This window comes from Accipiter gentilis, chromosome 32 (assembly GCF_929443795.1).
Source record: "Accipiter gentilis chromosome 32, bAccGen1.1, whole genome shotgun sequence".
Classification (NCBI taxonomy): Eukaryota; Metazoa; Chordata; class Aves; order Accipitriformes; family Accipitridae; genus Astur; species Astur gentilis.
In genome coordinates, this window is record NC_064911.1 from 9635604 (window position 1) to 9648510 (window position 12907).

Sequence of the window (12907 nt, forward strand, 5' to 3'; positions counted from 1 at the left end):
AGAGGAAGAAATTGCTGTTTGATGTTCGCAAGCTGCAAAATCGGCCATTGAGGGCCTGAACTCCAACACGGTTGTTTGCCAAGGGTAGGAAGTACTGTATTGCATTGTAATGCCAGGCCCAGGAATTTTCAGTTGACCGTTGGCATGTTTAGGGCTTGCATATGATACAGACATTTTTGCTCATTTCTAAGCAGCCATCGTCAATGATGTTAGTTTGCCATGGAGCCTACCATTGCTGCTGATAATGATAGGCAGCTCGGAGATCTGCCAGGACCAGATGGCAATTTTTTGTCTTTGCCCATTTATCTCATATCTTTTCTGTATCAGTTTAGCTTATTTAATTATAGAGATTGTTAGTTGTCCGGGAGAAAAACCTTTGCTATCAAAACTTCTTGTTATCTTCCTGGATATTTTTCACTATATGGTGTTGGTAAGTTTTATGTAAAAAGTTCTCTTTTCTCTCCTTCAGTCCACAGATAACAAATTAGGGAAGATGAAAGGCCCTTATAAGAAATAAACTTGTATGAAGCATCTTGCTTTCACTTAGGTGAGAGACTGAAATGAGTCCAAAACAACTTTCTAAGTCTCCTGTTTCAGAAGCCTGAATCCAGAAATGCACTGCTCATGTTATGCTAATGGTCTCTAGTCTTAGGCTCTCATTTTATTCATTTTACTTTTGCTAGAGCTTTGGGGGGCTGCCTTGGAATTGCTGCTCTTTGCTGAGAAGATCTTAAGCTGGATTTATCTTCAGTTCCAGAAAAGAACTGTTCATTATTCATGTTCCAAGAATGGAAGCTAATGATTTATTTCCTCTGAATTTTTGTAGCTTTGGCTATTTGTGGGAATTGCAGCACTGGATGAGTGTATGTGGGGCTTAGGCTTCTCTATTTTTATTTTTTTTTTAGATACCTATAGGTGCTAAACCAACAATGTACTACTAAATGCTACATCTAGCAAACCTAGGATCATTCTGAAACGCCTGATGAAAGTTTGGTATGAAATCCTGGTCCAACTAATGTCTGCTAATTTCATCCTACCATTATATTTTTGTACTAAGAAGGAAAAACCAGGAGACCTTCAGAACTACACAGGTTAGCTGTTGCTGCTATTCATAATGGTCAAAGCTACAACAGCAGTGAGAATTGTCCCCTAATAGCACAGGCAAAAGCAAGAGCAAATTAGAAAGGAATTTCCAGCCTGGAACAGAGCTAACATCTCTCAGACTCCTGAACTCTGTCCTCTATTATTGCTATTTTGCTAACTAGTGAAATAACACTAACTGGAAAAATCACATTGTTTGTGAACTTACTGAATTTCAGTCAGATTTTTAAAGGTTAATTTAAAGTAGAAAATTTTTTTGTAACCACTGAAGGAAAAGAACAAAATGAAATTACCATTACCCAGGTAACAGTACTAGAAATAGATGTGGTATTAGTCAATTTAGCATGTACTCCTTGCAGCTTGAACTCGAATGCAAATCTGTTCTGTTCTGAGCACAGCAGTGGCCTGACTTCCCACTGCTTTGTGTGCACATTTCCCCAGGGAATAAGCTATGTAGCAACGGCAGCTTTGCCAGGCTGATACCCCTGAGCAGTGGGAGCTGAAGCAAGTGACTCATGACTGCAAGACGACAGCATGTGATGCAAGACACGCACAGGACAAACTGCTGAGAGATGCAGTTCATGACTGAGAGGTTTATTCACACTGCCAGGAAAAGCCTTGTTCTTTTCCAGCTGTTACCATGTTTTATAAAACAAATATACGTAGTGTGGCGTTTCTGATACAAAATCTGTATCAGTTTGCAACATTAAATATTTAAAATTAGGTACGGAAGTGTCTGTGAAATCAAAATATTAAAAGCAATGTAATAACACCGATTTCTTCCCTCTCCCCCCCCGAGTGCCTTAAAAATGAAGCAAAAGCAAAATTAAAACACTTGTATACATTTCTCTAAAGCTGTTATCATGACCACATGCCACGTTGTACTGTATTGCACTATAACTGCTTACATCTTCTACCTCTTTGCTTGCCAGAGCAGGGTTTTGGTCTGCTGCTAGAAATACACTGCTTGGCAAAGAGGTATGTGCACTTAGTCTGCTGCCTCTTTAATGCTCGTGAATGGTTATTCAAGGACAAAAAGGGGTAACTGGGACTAAACTCCTGATAATAATGAGTTACTTTTCCCCAATATTAGGTAGTAGATACTAGGCACAATAGGACTGCACCCTGAGGGTGTAAGCATGAGCATTCAGGACAAAACTGCAAGCTGATCCTAGGCACTGTAGCTCCCTTAGCCAACCAAAGGAGGCCTTCTGCTTCCTTTTCATTAACTTCAACTATTTTGTTAAATGGACACTGGAACGAAGACGTGCTGACCTCAGCACCAACCAAAATATTTGTGTACAGTTGCTGGGAATTGTACCAATGTAAGGGGTGTTTTAACTTGGAATTTCACAGCAGAGGGGTCTTGCATTGTTTTAAAAAGGAGTATTAGGTTTCTGAAGGAGATGAGGATCAAGAATGCCATGCTATACGGTGCTGTTCAACTGTGACAACTTGTGACAGTGATACAGCATTTTAAAAAGAACTGTGTTATTGCTGGCCTGTCTCTCAGCTTGACACCTGGCCCCTTGCATGTTTTTCATAGGAATAGTTCCATTTAGTTCAATAAAACAATTGACATGAGGATTGCAAGATTGGGCCTGACATTTGAAGGCTGATACTTTGCATGATCTCCTCCATGAGACCCCATTTTGCAAAAATGCTCAGAATATATGGAGCTTTGGCATGTCAGTGATAGAGAACAGGTTTGAGTCAGAGCTGTAAGAGAATGGATAGCCCACTGTTACTCTTCTGATCACGTCATATCTTAATATATAAAATGACATTTTTTTTCTAAATGGCTACAACGCTAGGCTACTCTGGGGTGTGGGAAAGATTGTACAGGCCCTTGTTCTGCAAGTTTCAAAGGCCGTAAGAGAAGGGAGCACCCAGCAGTTTCCATGATTGGATTTGGAGTATAGAGTTATACATGCTACTTGCATTATTGACTGCCTGTTATGAGGACTGTTTCTCTCAATTCTGTTTAAAGAAGTTGGGGCATCTGTGAGTACCATTCTCTGCATTATAATCACTAGTGGACTCAGTATGGATTTAAGTCCAACAATTTTTCTGCAGGCTGTTTTTTCACCAAAGCTTAGAGCATGTCAGCCTTGCTAGTTTGCAGTTCTATTTCATGCTAGGTTTTGGAGAAACAGCACTGACAGGTGCTCTTTTTGTACTAGAGACAGCAGGTCCACCAGCCTATCAAGGGGTTTAGAATGGCCTAATTCCCCCATGCAGAACAGCTGTGATGGCAAGATCAGATTTCAATAATCTGCTTTCTTCTGCTGAGAAAATGGCTCCTTTTGTACCATTATTAACAATTCCTGACAAAGTTAATCATTTTAATACAGACCAAGTGAAAATTTGGCCTGAAACAAGAATAACACCCCTGTCCTACAACAAATGCTGCTAATACTTTATTATTACTATTACAGTCATAAACTGGTACTTTGCAATCTGTCTTAGCAAACATTCAACTGACCAGCAAAAATCAGTATCTTAAATACAGATGGTCTTCTGATTGGGGAGTGTGCAATTATTAGTCTGTGCTGGTCCAATCCTGCCGCCTCGAAGACTTGTTGAGAAAAGGAAAGGCTATTGATACAACTTTTACATAACCTTGACCTTTTATTTTCTGTCAATGCCTATGATGATTTAGAGAATCCACATACAATTTACAAAATCTGATTTAAGACCCTTTCTTTTATCAAGCTGAGTGTGTCGTATTCTTGGCAGCCCCGTATCTTTTCTGTTGTGCTCATGTAGAAAATCTGGACTTCAGGAGACCTTGGTAGTTAATGCAGTCTGTCCCCCCATTCCAATACAAACTTAAATATAGCTATCAATATTTATAAAAATATTTCTTCCACTAGTTATGAAAAACAAACAAACTAAAGATAAAAATTCATCAATCTTCCAAAGCAATCTCTTCCTGTGCTTTTCATATTCCTTTGCATAATGGCGGTAAGCCCTCCATTAAGGACATCGGTTTATTCCCTTTTGCTCCTTCATAGCTCTGTGTTATATGTATTTGTAGGCTGTTTATTAGAGTTGAGCTTTCATTAAGCTAAAGAAACCACTTCCTCCTAGATTGTGTGTCCTGAGCCTTGGATCCTTCTTATGGCTTCTTGCATTGTTCTTTCATGAAATGTCGTTCCAAAAACTTGGCAGTGTTCCACCAGAGACCCTACCAGTGCTGAATATGCTGCAAGGATTACTTCGTATGTTTTGCAGACTATATTGGTGTTTATGCAGTCCAAAAGGTGATTATCTTTATTGCAATATTGTGACATTGTTGACCCACGTTAAGCTTGTTAGTCACTGTAATCTCACAATTTCTTCATGCATAGTGAGCTGGAATTCCAAAGGGTAACAACACAGATCTAGGAAGGCAGCAGCCTGTGCAATGAATGGCCCATAAAAGCGTTCATCCTGTCCAGCCAGGAGCAAAGAGAAGGCAGGTAAAGATGTGTATCTTCCTGGATTGCTGTCTGGCCAACTGTCATGTATTATTGCCTCAGGTCTGCCATGGGGTGTATTGCTTTTTGGTGCACTGACAGGCTGAGCAGAGGAGTGGGGGAGATGTGAGAAGGATTTAAGGGAGGTGTACAAGGAGAGCACAGGAGGAACAAAGGCTATTGTGGAAGCAATATTGCCAGTTGTTGATAAACTGTGGTCTTTCTGACTATCCTCTTCCTTGATCAAATTATCATAATCTTCTACTCAAACTTCATGATTTCCAGAAAATATTCAGCTGACCAAGGACAACTGGTTTGAGAGGTCAGGTTACCTTAAAAAATAAACCATAAAACTCCATGCACAGTCCAGTGACAAGGTCAGGAGCTCGAGAAGGTATCATGCCAGTAGTACTACAGGAGCAGCTGTAATAGGAAGCCTAAGACAGCTTCTCTATTGCCTACATTTGATCTATCCTGGACTGCCTTTTTCCTAATGAAGCCCTTTGTCACACATTGAATGGTTATTTGCTCTTTGAATAGTCATAGTAACCCCCAGATTTGGAGGAGTACCTGGGAGTTAATTTTTTTCAAACAGAGTAGGCTTGAGAAGGATAGCATAGCAGAATGTATAATGATTATGGAGTAGAAGTCTAGCTTCACCTTTTTCTCTGACACACACTCTTTTTTATGAGGAAGGGGCCTGACTTCTTAAAGAATAAATAGGGCAAAGTCTGTAAAAAACCACTGCTCAGAAACTGGGTGCTCACATTTAGATGACCTGTTTTCTGGAAGGGAAGAAGAATTGTTTTCTAGTCTTTGTTTTGCTTGTGGCAACTTTTTTAGCATATAGACATATAGGTTCCCCCATATTTTGAAAAATGTTGGGGCTGGCTCAATACTGTTGAGCCAGCCCTTTGCTTACTTTTGGTTGTGTATGCAGGTTCTACTCCTTAATCCATGAAAAAGATGTCAATTTTTACAGCTTAGAGTTTAAAGGGAGGCTTCAGATGTTCCTCTGAGGTAAGCATAAAGATTGCTAGAAGTACTTGCCTTTGTTGGACCTTTCATATTAGGAAGAGAGTAGCACTCCTGCATAGAATGGGTTTCTTCACTTGCTTGGAGAAACAGCGTGTGTTCCCCTGTAACAAATAGTCGTTCACTGCCAGCAGCTGCAGAGGAAGGTAGAGGTCTGCATTTTTACCCTCCCTGCCTTCCTACAAAGGGCCTCAGCATTGCTAGCCATGCTGTAGTTTCCTTGCTCAGGTGTACAAGCTGCCTGGTATCAGCTATGCCTTGCATTGTGAGACCTCCTTGAGCCTATTCCTTGCTTTGCCTGTGTGGTCTAGTAGGTGCAGGAGTAGCTGCTGTACAAAACCTAAGGACAGGCATTAATAAACATATGAGGTGTGCTTTCCTTCTTGGGGGAGGAACTTGCTCCAGTGAGAATGTCAGACGTGCTTGGGCAGTTTTCAGAACGAACAGCTGTAAATGCCAGAACACTTCCTGGCATCTTCTTTGGACAGTATATCATTATCAGGAAGGGAAAGATAAAGTTGGTGTACGCACTGCAGAGACAAACCATTAATGGCACTGCACAACTGTCATATTAGAGGCCCAGTCTCACCTGACAGCAGTGTGGAACCCACAAGATAAATCTTCTTGAGTCATTCCCAAAAGAAACATATGCCAGTATGCATGTATCATATGCTTACAAGGTTGAAGTGGAGCATTAAGCCCTATTGCTGGGGAAGGGAGGAAAGAGGACATCTGTATTCCAACAATTGCCCTCCAAGCTGGAGGGAGGGAGACCAAAGAAACTTTAGTCTTCAGTGTATCAAGAGATATGGAAAAACACAGGATAATAGCACTTCAGAATTTGTTGCATTGTGTTTGTGGAGGCTTTAAGAGCAGCAAAATGGGGGCACAGATGCCTTCTGTTCCAAATAATATGCAGTAGCTGCTCCCTTGAAAAGCACAGGACACAGGCAGCAATTGCTATTAAATGAAAAACAGTGGTTGGACCTCAGGCTGAATGAACAAGTTGTAAGTAGGTTTCATGTTAACTGCTTGCAGCATGTATCTTGTACAGGTACCTATTACAGAACAGGCTGTGGCCTTTGGATGCGTGATGCTGGTGTTGAAAGACTCCACTGTATTTTTGTAGCACTTAATTTATGCTTGCTTGAGTGACTTTGACACTTCTGGTATGTAAGAAAACCTTGAGCTTTATTAACAGTATGCACAAATAGATAAGAAGCCTTAAGTTCTGCTGAGCTTTGTGATTAAAACCTGTCAAGACCAGCAAATTGGGAAGAAGAGATGACCTGGGATGACCCACACCGTGCATGCCTTAAGGGAAAGTTCAATTAGCGGACACCAAGCAGATGACCACCAGAGGGTTTCAAAGACCCCAAAGGACCACCGACCCATTTAATCACGCATGCCCAAAAGGGCAGACACGATTTAAATAATTTCTGGGAAATAACATGAATATGTACAACAATTCTGGGAAATGTAATGAATATGTATATATTAGAACAATATAAGCTTTGCTTGCTGTAGGTAGTGGTATGCACGCTAGAAGGAACTATCCCCCATGCATCCAGCACTGCAATAAAGAATGCCTGCTTTATAAAACTCCAAAATTGAGTCTTAGAGAGTTTCTTTGACCAGCTTTTTATGGTAACTTGTGCATCATGAGAGAAGCACATATATGTAGCATACAGCTTACTGCATATATATGGTTACAGCATGTGCATTCTGTACTCATTTATTATGACGCATGTCAAACAAACAGGGCTGGAAACTTCTCTACGGTTGCCTAGCCTTCTCCATGTGAGACCTTATTTTTAGTTGTTCATAAATTTGCTAATGCTTGAGTGTTTTCAGAGAAATTTTCTGTCTGAAGTTCATTTTAGGGTAAGAGAGGGAGAGAGGACAGAGGGAAAGAATGTTAGCTAGAACAATTGAGTCATGTCTGGAAATCAGCCTTGCAGAAGATGCAGAATATCCTTCCCTGTATTTTTGGCAACCTTTCTTTTCAAAGATGATGACATCTTATGCTTTGGAACCCTGGATTTCTTATTCAGGGGAAGACAAATGCCTTGTTAAGATTTGCTAGTGCTTTAAATTCTTCAAAGTTTTGTCTTCTTTAAAGTGGATTTTTTTTTTGGGGGGTCTTCTTTAAAGTGGACCTGCAGCTGCCAGTCTGGACTGTATCCTCTCTGGTCTCAGCACTGTAAATGGAAGCAGGGAGCTTTCCCTTTTTCTCTCTTGTGAGCTCAGAAAACATCAACCTCAATCATGTTGCCTGATTTGGACCAGAGCAAGATGTGTTGGTGGGGAGAGTGCAAGTGGGAATGGGTCAAGGAGTTTGAAGCAGAAGAGGAAGGTGGCACAAAATGACACTACATTAAGAGTGATCACTAGAAACTGAGACTAGATAGTCAAGGACAAGGACTTGAGAAATATGGAAAGAAAGAAAGAATGAAAAGAAAGAAACAGGAAAAAAGAAAAAAGAAAAAGAGAAAAAGAAAAAGAGAGAAAATGAAAGAAAAAAGAGGAAAGGAAGGAAAGGAAAGGAAAGGAAAGGAAAGGAAAGGAAAGGAAAGGAAAGGAAAGGAAAGGAAAGGAAAGGAAAGGAAAGGAAAGGAAAGGGAAAAAGAAAAAAAGAAAGAAAAGAAAAAGAAAAGAGAAAAGAAAAGAAAAGAAAAGAGAAAAAAGAGAAGAAAAGAAAAAAGAAAAGAAAAGAAAAGAGGAAAAGAAAAGAGAAAGGAAAATAAAGAAAAAAGGAACAAAAGAAAAAGAAAAAAGAAAAAGAAAAAAGAGAAAAAGAAAAAAGAAGATGGTGGAGTTGCTGGGGATAGATGGTGGATTTACTGGGCGGGGGGAACAGAATAGCTCAAGTCAGAGGAAAAATAAGAGGGAAGGCTGGCACAGAAAGAGATGCAAGGAATATGAAAAACCTAACAGACGTGGCAAGCAGCTTTGGCTCTAAAAATACAAAATGGTGAGAGGTGGAAAATTAGGACTTGGGACCCTGCAGGTTGATGGATGTGATGAGTGACTCAATGGAGGAAAGCAGACAAGGAACCTGGAGGTGGAGAATGGAGATGGGTGACCAGAAACTGAAGAAGATCACATCCCAAATATACACCTCTGCTCTAATTCTTCTGGCTTATCCTGCCATCCAGACCTGTGTCCCCTCGAGGTAATCTCATGTGAAATGCTGTTTTGTAATGTTTTCCCAGACTTCTGGATCTGGAGCATACATGGTGCAGATCGTTCCCAACATACAAGGTGCAGATCATCCCTTGTTCTGACCCTATCTATGCTCCAAGGAGATGCACCAATTTCCACAATTCAAGAAAACACCTACATTTCTAGGGGATGGAGAAATTGTTAGTAGTAAGGCCAGCTTAGAAAGAGCCGTAAGTTTTGCAACTGGAGTGACGACAGAAAAGAGAACAGTATGTTCCCTCATTTTCCAACACATTACTTACGATGAGGAAAATATGCTTTCATGTTGCTGAGAAATAATTGCACTATTTCAAGAGTCAATTTAAAGCTATCCACTAAGAAGAACAAGAGGCATCAGGCGTGATTTCTTATTGTGAAGGGATCTTTGGCTGAACCTGATGGTCAATAATGACAAATGGCCAGAGGAAGACGAAATTCCCAAACACATTATGAAGTTCTATCTCAGCAGAGTCTTGATGTATTGCAGCACTTGCCAGCCAACGCATCTTCTTTTACTCTTTGGCAGCCCTCCAAAGGGTATTTTTGTGTGCGTGTCAATAACATACAATTGCACTCACTTCAAAACCTGACTGCGAGGGCGGTGCTCTGTCAGGCCCGCAGCTCGGGCCGCTGTGCCACCGCAGGGCATTGCGTGGGGGCTGCCTGTGGCTCCACAGGCCTTTCTGGACGCTTGAGGAGGACAAGCTGTAGCACCGTTGGGGTGTGTGCGCTGCCCTTGGCTTTCCAGTACATGGAGGAGCAGGTGCGGCTAGCACGTGGACGGCAAATGGCGGTTAGTGCACAGGATGGGCGAGGCGGGAGGGTTGGGTGGCCGAGGCTGTGTGTGCTGGCCAACATTTGGGCATAATACCTACGGGCACTGTCAGCACCTGTGAGGCATCAAGCGCCGTTGTGTTGTGCAAGCAAGGGCAAGGAGAGAGGCGACCACGGCGGCCTGTGTGAGGCGACCACGGTGGCCCGTGTGAGGCGACCACGGCGGCCGGTGTGAGGTGACCACGGTGGCCCGTGTGAGGTGACCACGGCGGCCGGTGTGAGGTGACCACGGTGGCCCGTGTGAGGTGACCATGGCGGCCGGTGTGAGGTGCAGGACAGGGGGAAGGGGAGTCCATGTGTGTGGGCTGCGTGTACCCCATGCAGTGTTTGGGAAAGGACTCGGGGCCCGCTGCCTGGGAGCAACCAGCACGTACAAGGTGGGCTGTGGTACCGGCAGCCCTGTGCTGGCGAGGGGCGAGCGACCCTGGGGCAGCACCTCTGTAGGTGTCAGCGAGCACCTCAGCGCAGGGCGCGCCAGTGCCGCCGTGAGGGGCACAACCTTCCCGCTGCGAAGGGTGGGCGAGGGGAGGCGGCACCCTCCCCGCCAGAGGGCTGAGGCGAGCCCGGCGGCGGCAGGGGTTAGCCATGCAGGCGCGGGGGGCGCCGGGGCCGCTCTCCCTGCGGGATGACGCCCGGTGACAGCAACGGCGCCCGCCGCTGGGCGGCCGTTGAGGCGCGTGACGGAAGCGGCGACGAGACCTGCAGTGAGGGCGCGGAGGGAGGAGAAGGAGGAAGAAGAAGGAGAGGGGAGCGCCGGGGGGGGGGGGGAAACCCTCAGGTGCTGCCGGTGAGGGGCCGCGCCCCCCGCCCCGCCGGTTTCCTTCCCCCCTCCCTCCCTGGGTAGCAGTGAGGGTGGAGGCAGCCATTAGGTGTCCGCGCCGATCGCCTGACGGGCCCGCGCGCTCTGCCTGCCCGCCCGCCCGTCTGTCTGTGTGTGTGTGCGCTCGCGTGTGTGTGTGTGTCCGTGTGTGACAGGAGGAGAGGGCGAGCGCGTGACGCCCTCCGCGCTCCGCCCCCCTCGCTCCTGGCTGTCCGGCGCCGCCACCTCGGCCCGGCGCGGGCGGGCGGTGCAGCCATGGAGCAGGAGCGCGAGTGCCGGGTGCTCTCCATCCAGAGCCACGTCGTCCGCGGCTACGTGGGTAACAAGGCGGCCACCTTCCCCTTGCAGGTGAGCGGGGCGGGGACGGGACCTTCGCCGTCGTCGTCCCACCCCCCCGCGCCGTTTCCCTTCTGCGTGGGCGGCGAGAGGGAGCTGGGCAGGTGGTGTTGACGGCGGGGTTGCCCGGCGGGCTCCGGAGCCCGGGCGGGGGCCTGCTGCCGAGCGGGGGGTAAGGTCAGGGGACGGCCGGGAGCAGCTCGCCCCGGCCCCCTCTCCGCCCTCTCGAGTGCCAGAGCGCGGGGCTGGGGCGGGGGGAGCTCGGCGGCGGTCACGACCGTCCCGGGTCTCCGCGCACCCCGGCGAGCCGGGGCCGGTGCGGCTGCGCCTTCCTCCGGCTCCGCGCCGCACGGCTGGCGGCTCTCGCTAACGTAATTTCTTCTCCCTGCTGGCTTGGAGCTGTGGAACGGCGAGCGGGCTTAAAAAGGGGGGGGGCGGTGAGGGGAGCGCTTCTGGTGGGTTTAGCTCGGCTTCGTACCGCCGGCGGCTGTGCCTGTCGCCGAGGCAATGTGCTCCGGTATCGGCAGGGCGCTCCTGCTTGAGGGGAGCGGGTACCGGCGCTGCTGGTCAGAGGGGTAGGCGGCGGGGGTTTGGGTGTCCCGCGGTGGGGACGGGGAGCTGGGCTTGGGGGACCGGTGGTCCCGTGCCCGTGCAAAGCGAAGCCCCTCTGGTCGTCGTGGGCGGTGGAGCTGGGTAAATCCGCACCCCTCGGGTGTCTGAGGATCGAGGCAAGCCGTAGTAGAGGATAAGGATCACTTAATGGGTGTAGAAGGCCGGGCCAGAGAAACTAGCTTACATGGCCCCGGGGCTTGAGGGTATAATTGGATCTTGCCTTTATGGCTGTCATGTGCTGACCTCAGAGTTGCTTGCTAAGGTCTAGCTGACGGTGGGAAAACATCGATGTGCTTTGGGGTGAGCCTTTGTGTGTCTCGCTGTTCTCTCTTGTGAAGTGTCTGTACCGTAAGGGGCTAATTTGGGGCCTTACCGTCAAGAAGTCTTTGTTCCTCGACGCGCGTGTGGCTGTACGAAGCTTGCTGTCTTAAGAATCTCACTGCCAGAACACAGTGTGTTGTGACATTGGTTATCTTGGTACATGCTTAACAAACGATGGTGTAATCTCACTTGACTAGACGCGAGAGATGGTGTACTCTTTGATAAATCATGCACTTGAGACCAGCCCTGCAACAGGCCAACATCACGCACCCTTATCACCATCCAATTATGTAACCAAGTCTCTTGAAAATTAGTATATGGCGAAGGGCTACGTACTTACGAAATCCATGTATTGTGGAAAAATCTGTGCATGTGGAGACCCATGCCTGAAAGGCTGTCATGATATGTAGGCCGACTGTCCCTCCTTTCCTAATGGAATGATTTCTAAATTGTGCCCCCCCCGCCTCACCTCCCCCAGCTATTTGCGTGCCCCCTTCTGCTACCACAAAGTAGTACTTACTCCAGAAATGTCCAGTCTCTTAAACTGTTTTCTTCATTTTAATTCTGTGCCAAAGGTTCTCTTTACTCTTCTGTAACTCAACCTTTCTGTGGCATATGACCCTCTCTATGGGTGTCTTGTATGACTTGGCAAATTGGTTCCTGGAAAGTGTCTTTAGTTCCTTGACTATGACGCTATAAAATACTACTGTAGTTACAAAGTCCTATTGATGTCGTACCTGGGTTCTGTTTAGGAGGCTATCACGCTCGAACTGTGTAATGTTCCTCAGTGTATAGCGTAACAAGAAGTTGCTGACGTGGGGGGAAAAAAAGATAGTTGGGGAACAACTGAACTCCTATCACTATAGACTGCACTTGAAAATCCTATGTAGGCAACCCTTAATGAAGCTGTGCTTGCTAGAAAGTTACTTAAGCCCTGGTTTTGCTAGAACATCAGATGTAGCAAATTGCCACCAAGTGAAACTTTCCTTTTTTATGTTTTTTTGAAACAAGGAAAGGATTTACAAACCCAGGTATTTACCTTGGGTGCAAATCTGGCATGCTTACATTATTTCCGATTCTCTTTTTTTACTTTGGTCTTCTGAACCAATAATGGTTAAATGAGAGTTCTTTCTGAGCACATCAGTATTGAGTTTGCAGAGCAAGATGTATATAGATATGTGTA

At 45.9% G+C, this 12907-nt stretch overlaps 1 protein-coding gene across 1 annotated transcript in view; it reads left to right on the plus strand.

The window, feature by feature from the left end:
• Positions 1-10604: 10604 nt before the first annotated feature.
• PDXK (pyridoxal kinase) overlaps positions 10605-12907 on the plus strand; it is a 54805-nt gene continuing 52502 nt past the window's right edge. The window contains exon 1 of the mRNA XM_049834748.1: positions 10605-10803. Within this exon, the coding sequence (XP_049690705.1) occupies positions 10711-10803 (93 nt within the window). The 5' untranslated portion in view covers positions 10605-10710. The remainder of the gene's footprint in view (positions 10804-12907) is intronic.